Source organism: Papio anubis, chromosome 16, assembly GCF_008728515.1.
Source record: "Papio anubis isolate 15944 chromosome 16, Panubis1.0, whole genome shotgun sequence".
In the NCBI taxonomy this organism is placed as follows: domain Eukaryota; kingdom Metazoa; phylum Chordata; class Mammalia; order Primates; family Cercopithecidae; genus Papio; species Papio anubis.
In genome coordinates this window covers 38,066,677-38,080,857 of record NC_044991.1, presented here as the reverse complement: position 1 = coordinate 38,080,857, position 14,181 = coordinate 38,066,677, and the positions used below count along the sequence as shown (strand labels likewise).

At 46.0% G+C, this 14,181-nt stretch overlaps 1 protein-coding gene across 5 annotated transcripts in view; it reads left to right on the top strand.

Annotated features, from left to right (window-relative positions):
- Window positions 1–14,181, top strand: part of CFAP61 (cilia and flagella associated protein 61) — a 303,360-nt gene that overhangs the window by 276,782 nt on the left and 12,397 nt on the right. For all 5 annotated transcript variants that reach the window (XM_017945056.2, XM_017945053.2, XM_017945054.2 and 2 more), the window contains one exon: window positions 9,568–9,658. In XM_017945056.2, coding sequence (XP_017800545.1) covers window positions 9,568–9,658 — 91 coding nt within the window. The remainder of the gene's footprint in view (window positions 1–9,567; window positions 9,659–14,181) is intronic.

Below are 14,181 nucleotides of genomic sequence, written 5' to 3'. Positions count from 1 at the left end.
CTCTGCTGCCCAGGCTTAAGTTCTGTGGCATGAACATATCTCACTACAGCCTCAAACTCCTGGGCTCAAGTGATCCTCCTGCCTCTGCCTCCCAAATAGCTAGGACTACAGGCATGTACCACCACGCCCAGCTAATTTTTATTTTTTAATTTTTGTAGAGACAAGGGTCTCACTATGTTGCCCAGACTGGTCTCAAGCTCCTGTCCTCAATCCTCCCACTTCAGCTTCCCACAGCACTGGGATTACAGGCATGAGCCACTGTACCTGGCCTATTTCCGCATAATTCTTCAGTGAAAGACAAAACTTCATGAAAGCTAGTTACGATGTCCTCTTACCTTTACTGCTGTATAAAATGGCAGGCAAATTAGTTTATGCAGTACTTTTGAATGGAGGAAAAGCATTCCCTGAGGAGAAAAACTGTAGTTATGCCAAAGAAAGACTTTCTTTGAATTAAGCAGCAAACAAAAAAGTATTTTCACATTTTAGTTTCTGATTCACACCAGAAAGGATTTGAGGCAGCCTACACAAATATATGCAATAGGATAATTAAGAACAATAACAGTAATAATCATTGATATGGAGCCTCTCCCCTGTGCCAGGCATAATGCCAAATCTTTTACCTGGAGTGTCTCCTTGAATTCTGATAGTAACTCTTGCAATGAAGGGCCATCATTATCCCCATTTTACAGCTAAGAAGACTGAGGCTGAGAGAGACTAAAGCTAACTAGCTCTAGATTACACAAGCTGACAAGCAGCAGAGCTGGGGTAAAAAGAAAAAGGACAGTAAATGGGAAACTGAGGCCGGGTCAGCAACATGAATCTGAGTTGAGATGGAGAGACCACCAACGCAAGCATCAGTCTTTGTTTAGTCAACTTGCATCCTGAGAATGGATCACCAACTCAGCCCACGCGTGTGGCTTCCCACTCCTTAGAGATCAGAGCAAGGAGAGAAATGTTAGCACTGGCTAGATTCGTAATTCATGAATTAACATATTCCATCTTCTAAGCTGTTCCTGGGCTGAGTATCTGGGATTCAGAAAAACAAATGGACAGCAGACAGATCCTTCAGGCAATTCTTCAACTTTCTGAAAACTAAGACTCTGGGTGCAAGGGTGGCAGGGAATTTCTGGTCCTGTCCAGAGCAAATGTGACCTGATGAAGGCACAGAAGGTCAGATTCCATGTTCTTATAGACACCAAAGGACCTAAAGGAAAACTTGTGCTTGCAAGAGAGCACAGCCTCCTTCCCTCAGCAGGGGAGGTCGTGGGGCCTGTGGGCTAGTCAGGATTTCCCTCTGAGACAGCTCTGGGTGTTCAGCTCACAGATAACGCACATCATGCCGGTCCCCATGGCCTCCAGCAGAGGCAAACCATGCATTTGGAGCAGAGAAAGCCTTGCAAAGCAGTGCCTCCCAGCACCAGTGCTGCCAGGCAAGGGAGCCCAGGGTGTGGGAGGCACCCAGTGTTAAGCAATGTTAGCTTCTTCTTTTTTTTTTTTTTTTTTAATTAAACAAACAAAGTCTTGCTCTGTCGCCCAGGCTAGAGAGCAGTGGCACAATCTCAGTTCACTGCAACCCCTGCCTCCCGGATTCAAGCAATTCTCCTGCCTCAGCCTCCCAAGTAGCTGGGACTTCAGGCATGCACCACCACGCCCTGCTAATTTTTATATTTTTTGTAGAGACGGGGTTTCGCCATGTTGGCCAGGCTGGTCTTGAACTCCTGACCTCCAGTGATCTGCCTGCCGCCGTCTCCCAAAGCGCTGGCATTACAGGCATAAGCCGCTGCATGTGGCCGCAATGTTAGCTTCTGAATTCCCAGGTAAACCAGGATCTTTGGCAAAACACTGCTCTGTAGCATTAAGAAAGAGGATTTTTACAAGCCATTCAGAAAATAGCTGATTTCTGCTGAAGATTAGAATTTCGGTCTTAGTGCCAATGAATTGTAAGCCATTTTTCTGTAGAGCAGGAAACATCTGAGGCCAGCTCTACGTTGTGACAAGGAAACCACATTTCGAGGCTGCTGCATTTTCTGTTGTATAGATCAGAGCATGTGACAATTACAACTGGCCATCAAATAACTAGTTGGTTTTGCTTTCAAAATCATTAATCTTACCTTTCTAGATCTGCCTCAAAGCAATCAAAAAATTGACTGGATACAGATTCTTGCAAACTCAGGCTGAACCCAAGGAACTCTTCAGTCAGATTTCCATTTCGGTCTTCAGGATTTTTTGTTGCAGGGCATCAGGGTTGTGTCTGCTCGTGTCATGGGGTCTCACTTCCAAGCAAACCCAGGAATAACTAGAAATACTTGTTCCTATTCTTATTTTTGAAAATTGTACTGAAATGCCTGCATTTACGTTCTTTCATGGGTAGAATAAAATGGTCATAACCCTACCTGACAGTGTGAATGCAAATTGTGCCTGTTCTCTGCAGTTAAGCCAGGTCGGGCCAGACGGGAACATGTAGGACTCTGAGGACACCGGGACTTTCCCACTGGCTTGGAGGTAGAAGTCGCCTGTGGAAAATATTCTGTGGATTTTTTTTCCCCAGAGTGTTCAGTTTTGGAGTAGTTGGAGTCTAGAGTGATAAACATGTTCTAGTTCTGGAAACTTCAACCAAAAACATCTCCCAATTTTCATAAATTTAAGAAAAGATTTTTGTTAAAAATAGATGCTGTAGAGTCTTTGGGGTATCACAGCTGATAAAACATCCATTCTCTCCCCTTCAGGAACAGAATTCTGATTTATAGGGAAGTACATCATATCTAAAATAAATGACTGGTTCTCAGCCTCCCATGCAACCAAGAAAGTCATATGACCAACCATTGGCCAATAAGATATAAATGGAAGTGCTTTGTGAAACTTCCAGGAACTCTCCTTAGAAGAAAGGAGATGAGTCCTTTTTTTCCCATACTTCATCCCAGAACCATGTGATGGCTGGAGCTCAGCAGCCATTTTGAATCATGAGGCCAAGGCCCCTGTGAATGTACTGTGCTCTGATGTCCATGGAACCACCCTGGCAGCCCTAAACTCCCCATCTAGACCTTCTTTACATGAAAAAAATACACTTCTGCCTTTTGAAAGTCACAGTTACTTTGAAACTTTCTGTAATTTCAATCATATCTAATCCTAGCTAATGTAGGGGATGCTTGGGAAACTGGGGTGATTAAGAGAGTTGCTAGAGAGACTCAGGAAAAAGCATAAGGAAATGGGATTTGGTTGCACAGTTGTTCAGAGCATGGGTCACACAGAACTATGGGTAGGACCTAGTTCAGCCACTTATTAACTCTGTGACCTTGGGCAACTCATTTAAGCTCTCGGAATCTATGTCTTCATCTGTAAAATGGGCCAACATGTCCCACTTTCTAGGATTAGAATTAGGATGAAATGAGATAATGCACAGAAATTGCGTGTAACAGAGCCTGTGGGTTTGCATCCCCAGATGAATCTAAGTGTGTCTCCAGCATGAAGCTGTAATAGAACAGGATGCCTCCCAGGGTGTAGTAAGCACCCACCAGGTGCTTACTACCAGCAGGATAGCTCAGGCAGCACAGCCACATCTTACTAATGATGGATTCGTTCCGGCAGGAATTAGAATAAAACATAACAAGCACGTCAAACCTGTGATTTCATAGATATCATTACTTAGGACAAGACAAAAGTAATTATTTCAGGTTTTTTTTAAAGACAAATCAATGTAAAGAAAATTTTGGGCCAGGCCTGGTGGCTCATGCCTGTAATCCTAGCTACTTGGGAGAATTACTTGAGGCTAGGAGTTTGAGACCAACCTGGGCAACATGGCAAAGCCCGTTTCTAAAAGAAACCAAATAGAAAATTAGCCAGGTGTGATGGTGTGCACCTATAGTCCCAGCTGTTTGAGAGGCTGAGGCGGGAGGATCACTTAAGCCCAGGAGTTTGAGGCTGCAGTGAGCTATGATTGTGCCACTGTATTCCAACCTGGGTGACAAAGCAAAACGGTGTCTCTAAACAAAAATTTTTAAAGAAAATTTGGAAGTATTCAGTAATGTAGTGACACAGAAAACGATTGATTCCCAAGTGATTGAAGTTTGGCAAACACTAGCCCAAGAGGTAGCCTAGGGATGAAGCTGCTGAGAGGACAAAGAAGAGGACAAAGAGCTCAAGAAGGCCACAGTGCCAGGCCTCGCCAAGCCCACTCCAGCCCCCACCTCCCCAGCGTGCACCCCTCTGCAGCCCTGCCATGCCAGGCCATCATAAGCAGCTCTGACATTCCCCACCCCTACCCACCATGTGCACTCTGATATTCCCCACCCCTACCCACCATGTGTGCATTTCTGGGGGCAGGGGCTTTCTCTCACCGTGGTACCCTCAGTGCCCGTCACATGTTTGACACAGGCGTGAGGGCCATATTCTATTCATGGCAAAGAATTGAACCCTAGGTCTTCTCCTTCCCTGCCATTTTGCAACCGTTAATGTCAGAAGCTCTGAACACACCTGGGACAGAGAAGAGACAGAGAAGAGTCTACATGGAAGCACAGGGAAGGAAGGGATGTTCATTGAAGGGTGGAGTGATGCAGCAGAGGAAGAGGACCAGAGGAAAGCAGCCACTGGAAATAAGGAAACAGGGTTTAGGAAGGCCTCACTAGACCTGTTAGGATGGATGGATGGATGGATGGATGGATGGATAGATGGGTGGACAGATAAATGGATGGATAGATAGATGGGTGGATGGATAAATGGATGGATGGATGGAAGGGATGGATGGATGGATGGATGGATGGATGGATGGATGGATGGATGGATGGTGGACAGATAAATGGATGGATAGAGTGGATGGTTGGGTGGATAAATGGATGGATGGATGGATGGATGGATGGATGGATGGATGGATGGAGTGGATTGGGTGACAGACAAACGGACGGATAGACAGACGGCGGGCGGACAAACGGACGGGATGGGACAAACGGGATGGGATGGATGGATGGATGGATGGATGGACGGATGGACGGATGGATGGGACGGACGGACAGATGGGTGGACAGATAAAACGGACGGACAGATAGATGGGCGGTGGACAAAACGGATGGATGGATGGATGGATGGATGGATGGATGGAATGGATGGATGGTGGATGGATGGATGGATGGATAGGGGTGGATGGACGGATGGATGGATGGATAGATGGAAGGACAAATGGATGGACAGACAGATGGATGGACAAATGGATGGATGGATGGAATGGATGGATGGATAAATAGATGGTGGACAGAAATGGGATGGAAGCCAGACAGATGGTGGATGGATGGATGGATGGATGGACAGATGGATTGGATAGATAGATGGGTGGGTGGATGATGGATGGATGGATGGATGGATGGATGGATGGATGGATAGATGGGTGGACAGATAAATGGATGGATAGATAGATGGGTGGATGGATAAATGGATGATGGATGGATGGATGGATAGATGGATAGATGGGTGGACAGATAAATGGATGGATAGATAGATGGGTGGGTGGATGGATGGATGGATGGATGGACAGCAGCAGTAGGGGACATAAGAAGAGTCTGAAAGAGGCCAGTGGTGGAAATATAAAGGGCCCCAGCCTTTAATGGTATCTTTAGTGACCCATGGAGAGGAGCAATTTTGGCCAGGCTGGTGGGAAAGCAAGGACGAACCATGGAGGGCATCGTCGGCAACTGAGCTGATGGCTGCCACACAAAAACGAGGACACAGCGTTGCCTAATCTGACTCATCAAAGAGAGGCCTGAAACCCAAATTCCAAATGTTATTCAGGCCAAAGTAGATGCATCCGTATATCATACCCGGCCTTGGGTATCTGTTTGCTACCATGATATTTATCACTGCCTACCTTCTGTGTATCGAATGGAGACATGACACAGGCTGCTTCATAGAGAGGCAAGCCCCACTAGCTACACTCTATCCTCTCGTATCACAAGATTGAGACTCATGGCTGAGCTTGACGTTCAGGCAGGCATCTTAGAAGGAGAACAGTCTGCCCTCTGCCGTGCCAGAAAGGACATGTACAAGCGAGAGCATCATTCTCTAAGGAAACCTGCAGGTCTCCCTGGTGGCAGCTGCCTGCCCGGAAAAAAGCGACTCCTGACTTTCCAGCAGCCCTCTCTGCAGGCGTGAGTGGCAGCTTGGGGAGCCTGTGAACAGCTCTAAAAGCAGAAACTTTTTTTTTTTCATGCCAAGAGAAAATTAGAATGCTTTTTATTAAAAAAAAAAAAAATCTTGGAAAAAGTGATGTGTTTCTTCCCTGCCACCCGCCTCCTCTTTGCCACCTGGTGCGTAGTTCAGCGCGCCCTGCCACGCCATGCCAGTGCTGGAAAAGGCACACCTGCAGTCACAGCACTCCTTTCCTGCTGGCCAGGAAGGCCTTGGCCTTGGAGTTGAGATCCCGGCCTTTAAAGGACACCTTTACCACTTCTCTTTCCCCGTAGATGTGCTGGACTTTTTCCTACAACTTCTCCCAGTGTGTCGTGTTGATTGGCTTTCCTCGGCCTTCAGCGTGTCCGATGGCCAAGCCGGCCTTCACATCCCCACTCCGTTTATGAGTCTGTCGATGGAACTGCCTGGATGAGCGGGCGAGGATGACCTCTGGAGACATTTAGTCAATTGCTTAACGATCGGACTATATCGACCAGAAATGGTTAATTCAGTTCCGCAAGTCAAAATCTCCCAGGGCTTCTTGGAAAAGGGTATTATTTGCAGAAGTGATGGGGAATTTAAGTCCTCCCAAATAAACCAGGCTGGCCATTGGCAGCATGAACAGAGACAGTAAGGTCTTCTATTTCAGTCTTCAAAAGGTGTAACTTTTTTCTCACAGCTGTGCAAAAATGATTTTTGTGGCATTGACACCCAAATGCACACAGCCCCTTAAAAAGCACGTTGGGGCCATGTGCATACCTGGCCCTCTCTCCCGAAGATTTCTAGACGGCAGGCTGTGTGGGGTACTTCATCGCTCCTAGTAGTCTTCCCCTTTTGAATATAAATTGGGAAAAAAAAGTTAATAGTTTTTGTTTTTAAAATTCACAATATTCATGGAAATACAAATTTCCCGAAAGCTCATCACGAATGCTGATGGCACCATAGTACCTGGCGGAAACCTGGCCCTAAGCTTCGCCAGGATCCAAGATGCTTCTCTCCTTCCTATGGATACAGAAGGAGCCTAAAGCGTAGAAATCGTTCAACCTGGGGGAGGTCTAAAACTTTTATTTTTATTTTTTTGGAGACGGGGTCTCACTCTGTCACCTAGGCTGCAGTGCAGTAGGCTGGAGAGCACAGCTCACTGCAGCCTCAAACTCCTGGGCTCAAGTGATCCTCCAATCTCAGCCTCCCTAGTAGCTGGGACCACAGGCATGTGTCACCACATCTGGCTAATTTTTTTTATTTTTTTATTTTTTGTAGAGATGGGGGTCTCACTATGCTGTCCAGGCTGGTCTTGAACTCCTGGCCTCAAGTGATCCTCCCACCTTGGCCTCCCAAAGTGCTGGGATTGCAGGCATGACACATCATACCTGGTTCCTAAAACTTTTCTTAAAGCAGAATTTCCTCCTAACATTCTTGTATCAAAAGGAAACCACCTTCATTTGACTCAACATTATGATCAATTGTAAAATAGGTTTGGTTAAATTCAGAGCTTTTCCGATTTGAATGATGAAAGCTGCCATGCTACTGCTGTAGGATGATTTTAGGAAGCCCACAGGATCCCAGACACCCTCACCCCTCCTGGCCACCCTTACCTGGGAGCCTGTAGCTGGTGCTAAAGTTGTCCTTGGATATGGGAAAGCAGCTGGGCCTGAGCCCTGCCCTCACCATGCAGGTCTCTGCCAGGAGCTTGGGCCCCGAGGCCCATCCCTGGGCCAGCCACCATGGGCACCCGGAGCGCACAGCCTCAAGTCACAAATCCATTCCCTTTAGAGTTGCTGGCAAGTGTGATGTGTGGTGGTGTGTGGTTGGGAGAACACCACTCTATTTCTGAAATAAAACCTGGACACTAGGATTTTTTAAAACGTTTTACAAAAATTGTTACATAGCCCCCATTTTCTCTAAAACAATTCAAGTTCCTCCAAAATTAATTTGCCAGGGGTTCAGAGGGAGGGAAGGAGAGAGGGTGAGTAGGCAGAGCATAGACGGCTTTTTAGGGTAGTGACACTATTCTGTGTGACAAGGCTGTGGGAACCGGGTGTTTAGATGGAGGGCCAGAGCTCGTGACAGGCCACAGTGGGCTCCCAAGGGAAGTGGGACTTCACAGAACTCCCTCTCTGAAGCAGACGATGACGGGTCCCCAGCGGGCAGCACAGAGGGCAGAGTAGTAAAGGCGCTGGGCAGGAAGCATGGCCCAGGGGCACCTGGGTTGTTGGAACAGGTGGCACTGGAAGTGAGGAAAGCAGTGGCGGTTCCGCCACCAGACAGAGGCGGCCGTAGACCCCCAAAACCAAGGGGGTGGGAGCTCTGATGGTGCCACAGAAACAAACATGAGGGATTTCAGCTGCTGAGGAAAGACGGTGTGTTAACAGCTGGATGAACATATCACCTGAACAGCTACGCGGGCGAGTCATCAGGAACTGATGCCGTCTTCTGGTCCAGCAAGTGGGTGCGGGGCAAGGCCTTATACCGCCGAGTGCCAGGTTGTCCCTAACACAGACTCTCGGCGTTGTGTCTGTCCTCTAGTGCCCCCGTGGCCTCTGGGACACTTTACCTCCATCCCTAAGAACTTTTTATCTTGGAAAACAGAAGGTGCCCATCCACATGGGGACACCAGGTTTTTCCTTCCCCTGTGCACACACACAACATCTATAAACAGTAATAAGGACAGCTAGCTCACATCCAGAGGAGAGCAAAGCCCAGCTGAGCGACATGGCTTTGACCTTGAAGCAGTTAAGTTCCCTGTTCCAAGACACTTAAAGTAAGAGTTAAAATACCAATAAGAGTTCTTGGTTATTCCAAAAATGCATCGAATTTTCCAATTAAATAAAGGATAATCTCATTATTCTCCATATAAGAAAGCATTTCAACTTTCAGTGAAAAGTTAGCAAATCTGAACACCAAAAAATACAGCTCTCCTACAAGAGATTCAATTCAGCATCGATGCGACCGTGCGAACAGCATGTTGCAGCAGCAACGCAGCCTGTTTCTCTGGCCATTATTAATCCAGAAACCTTAATGATGAACAACATTTGTGTTATTGTCTACCCAAATTTAATTTATTTATGCAGCAGTTAATCTTGCAATCTGTTTTTCTCAAACGAGGGCAGATAATGGAGACACCGTTCTTTACAAGTCTTCAGGCTTTTAAATTCTGATAAAATCAGGATTCTTCACTGGGTCTTGCCCCAGCTCTGAATTAAACCACTTTAAATGTAATTATGGGACCTGGCCTTACAGCAGGAACATCCATTTAAAAAATTGATTGGTCAGGCTGTTCCACAAGACATTTTATGAGCAAACGATTGCAATGAGGCCAGAACTGTAATTTATAAAGGCAAAAAAGCAGGTAAATACTTTATTAGTGATAATGAGAGGGTTGCCAGCTCACTGAGTCTCTTCTTTCCTTACCAGCTACTTCACTGAGCCGTGGTGCCTGGCCCTGTTCCACGATCGTTTTATTGATCTCAGGAAAGAGTTACGCCAAATCTTAGCCTCCAAGGAGGTAAGAGTGATTAATGGATATGTGGATTATTCCTTGCAAATTATAAGCAGCTGATAGCTGTTGATCATTTAGACTTTTCCCTACATTCCCATTTTATGGTTTTATTTTTTAAAACAACTGTATCTCATATAAGCAAACTGCGGAGCATGTAAATGCAGACTGTGATATTTCAGGGAAAGTGATTTTATTTAAATCTTTTTATGGGGGCAAATTTCTTTTTCCTTTTTACAAGGAACTGTATTTTTCTGATCAGCTCAGAGTGCTGGCAGAAAACTGAATCTGAGTTGCATCTACTTGCCCTCAAGAACGAAGGTTGCATTCCTTTAGTTTCTGCCTGTGTTTGCCATCCATTTGCGGAACGTGTGTGTGTGTTGTTTTAAAGATGTACAGGGAAGCCATCCAGTGTGCCTCAAAAGCACCCTCCTTTTATAACCAGAACTTCCTTCTCAAAATACTGCAGAATTAACTGGACATCAGGCTGCATAGCCCAAGGGCTCTGTGCTCAGCATGAAATTTGACTCTGCAGTATAAATAATGAGGTATTTGTGAAACTTTAAGTTAAAATATTTCTTTCAATACGAGAGTCTCTAGCAGAACTGTGGAACGTTAACAGCTGTGCTCAGTGCATGGTTGAATCTCCAGCCTGGCTCTACCCCGCTTCGCTCAGCGAAGGGCTGGGGCCTGGGTTAGCTTCCACCCCCTTTTACCATCTATATGGGCAGCTCCCACGTCTCCATTGTCACTTCTACCTGGGAGTGCCCACACGCCTTATTGCACGGCAGCGCTAGAGAGCACACACCTCATTCCCAGTGTGCTCCCCACTTAATCCCAGCTCTTGCTGTGATTTAAGGAGGGTAGAGGAGCCACTGTGATCATCTTGACTTTCCCAGTGAAGAAACTGACATTTAGACGGGGTGGGGTTTTTGGGGTTTTTTTTGTTTGTTTGTTTTGTTTTGTTTTTGACACAGAGTCTCCCTCTGTTGTGCAGGCTGGAGTGCAATGGCACAATCTCAGCTCACTGCAACCTGTGCCTCTCAGGTTCAAGCGATTCTCCTGCGTCAGCCTCCCAAGTAGCTGGGATTACAGGCACCCACCACCATGCCCAGCTAATTTTTATATTTTTGGAGAGACAGGGTTTCACCATATTGGCCAGGCTGGTCTTGAACTCCTGACCTCAGGTGATCCACCTGCCTCGGCCTCCCCAAATGCTGGGATTACAGGCATGAGCCACTGCGCCCGACCAGCTTAGAGATTTTAAATCAGCTCCATGGTGACACAGCAAGCTTCACATTCCAGGGTGTCTCACCCCAAAGGTGGGAACATGGTTACTGAACCATACGGGGCCGAAGTGGGTATCCTGGGACCTTCTCCTCAGTGCCCCCACTTTCAGTTCCACTCCCAGGGTCCGGCTGGGAAATGTAAATCATTTCCTAATCTGAAGCAGGCTTAGATTGGGAAACACAGGTTTAAAGTTCAAACCAAACAGCAGTGACTTGGGATCCAGCAGGTAAATGCAACTGAGGGAAGTGGAGGGCTGGGTGGCTGAATGCCCAGGTCAGAGGCTGCTGAAGGCGTGCATGTGCTGATGGAATCCATTAAAGGCGCTGCAGGCCAAACGGGGCCCTGCACTTCATCCAGGGCTGCAGGAGGCCAACCTAAGTGGAAACCTGAACCCGAGTTGTAAACCTGGGGCTCACTGAATGTTCAGCTCCTGAGACACCTTCCTTCCTCGCAGAATGTCATCTGTAGCTTCCAACTGCCCCTACAGTAAACGGCCCTTCGTTTCCAAGTGATCCCATCAAAACTCTGTGCCTCCATCTTTCTTAACCCCAGAGCTGAGCTCTTCAGTTAACATTGTGCACAAAGCCGGTGGGTTTTAGTCTTAAAGCTTAAAAGGGAAGCCACGGAAACTGTCAAGCCCAAAGCATCCACCACTTTTCATACAACTCACTGAGATACCCTCAAACTTTGCCCTGTGTACAGATATTTGCTGTGGACCCGTTTGCTATGAATGAACTCAGTGTGGACAGCAGGCCCAGGCAGCAGATCAGAAGTGGCCACAGACATTTGCCCAAGACACACACTAAAGGCCCTCCAGCCATTCTTGTGGGTCTTGTAGATTTCCAGAAAATGAAACCTCTGGAAGAAAAAAACCTCCATTGGAGGACTGTTTTATTTTCAGCATTTCGTTTGTCAAGTGGGAAAGGCCACAGGAAGTGGTGATGGGTAGAGTGGTGTCTGCCTCGCTCAGCTGGACTACGCAATGTGGCCTCGGCCAGACCCCCCCATTCCTGCAGAAATGGGGCCAGCCGTTCCCACCTCAGAAAGCTGTGGAGGAGTAGCAGAGGGGAAATGTGCGATGGCACAGAAGAGTGGCCCAGGGAGTGCCAGCCACTGTGAGCAGCCGCAGAGGTGACAGTGGAGACGGGCTGCTGGGGAAATGACCACCACATGAGCAGATATGCGGGAATTTCACCGAAGAGTTTGGTACTAGGAAAATAAAATAAAGTGAATAGCCTGCACTAAAGAATAATAGTAATTTTTCTCAGATATTGAAATGAGGTACAAATGGCCAACAGGTATATGAAAAATGCTTAACATCACTAATCGTCAGAGAAATAAAACTCAAAACTGCAGCGAGATATCATCTCACCCCAGTTACAATGGCTTTTATCCAAAAGACAGGCAATAACAAATGCTGGTGAGGATGTGGAGAAAAGGGAGCCCTCGCACACTGTTGGTGGGAGTGAAAATTAGTACGGCCACTATGGAGAACAGTTTGGAGGTTCCTCAAAAAGCTAAAAATAGAGCTGCCATACGACCCAGCAATCCCACTGCTGGGTGTATATCCAAAAGAAAGGAAATCAGTATATAGAAGGGATACCTACACACTCATGTTTATCGCAGCACTACTCACAATAGCCAAGATAGGGGATTAACCTAAGCATCCAACAAATGAATGGATTAAAAAAAATGTGGTCTATATACACAATGGAATATTACCCAGCCATAAAAATAAGGAAATCCTGTCATTTGCAACAACATGGATGGAACTGGAGGACATTATGTTAAGTAAAATATCCCAGACACAGAAAGACAAATATTGTATGTTCTCACACATGTGTGGAAGCTTAAAAAAAAATTGAACTCTTGGAGATAGTAGAATGATGGGCACCAGAGGCTGTGAAGGGTGGCAAGGAGGGGGTGGATAAAGTGGGGATGGTTAATGAGTACAAAAATACAGTTAGATAGGATGAATAAGATCTAGTATTTGGTAACACAATAGGGTGACTATAGTTAACACTAATTTATTTTATATTCTAAGATAACTAAAAGAGTGGAACTGGAATGTTTCTAACACAAAGAAATGGTAAATGCTTGAGGTGACGGATACTCCATTTACCCTGATTTGATCATTACACATTGTATGCCTGTATCAAAATATCACATGTACTCCATAAATATATGCAATTATTATGTACTCATAATAATTAAAATTAAAAATTTTTTAAATATTCAAATGATGTAACCCATTTTATTTCACTTTCTACCTTGTCTTCTGGGAAGTACAGAAGTTCAATCCCATTAACTATGATATCCTAGAGCTTGGTATATCAATTTTCTTCTCCTTCCACATGTAAAGAAAGAAAAGACTATTACCTATCTATTATCTATGAATGTTGTTAGAAGTCATCTGTTATGAAGATTAGAATCATTATAACGTGGGGCGGGTGCAGTGGCTCATGCTTGTGATCCCAGAGTGTAAAGCACTCTGGGAGGATGAGGCAGGTGGGTCACCTGAGATCAGCAGTTCGAGACTAGCCTGGCCTACATGGTGAAATCCAATCTCTACTAAAAATACAAAAAATTGGTCAGGCATGGTGGCAGGTGCCTATAATCCCAACTACTCGGGAGACTGAGGTAGGAGCCTCTCTTGAACTCAGGAGGCGGAGGTTGCAGTGTGCTGAGGTGGCGCCACTTCAGTCCAGCCTGGGAGACAAGAGTGAAACTCCATGGCTCACGCCTGTAATCCTAGCACTTTGGGAGGCCAAGGCAGGTGGATCGCCTGAGGTCAGGAGTTCGAGACCAGTCTGGCCAACATGGTGAAACCCCGTCTCTACTAAAAATACAAAAATTAGCTGGGCATGGTGGCAGGTGGCTGTAGTCCCAGCAACTCGGGAGGCTGAGGCAGGAGAATTGCTTGAACCTGAGAGGTGGAGTTTGCAGTGAGCCCAGATTGTGCCATTGCACTCCAGCCTGGGTGACAAGAGCAAAACTCCATCTCAAAAAAAAAAAAAAAAAGAATATAACATTTATTTTTAAAAAGCAAACTCATTCCAAGATATCGTGAATGCTCTTGTGGAGGTAAAGAGAGGAACGCTGGCACTGCATTATTTAGCTGCAGGCAAAGCCACAGCATCACTGACCAAGGTGAAATTTTATTCAGTCAAAATGATCCTTCAAAATCCTTTAGGAAAGATATAACAATTATAACATATACTCACTTAACAAAAGAACCCCAA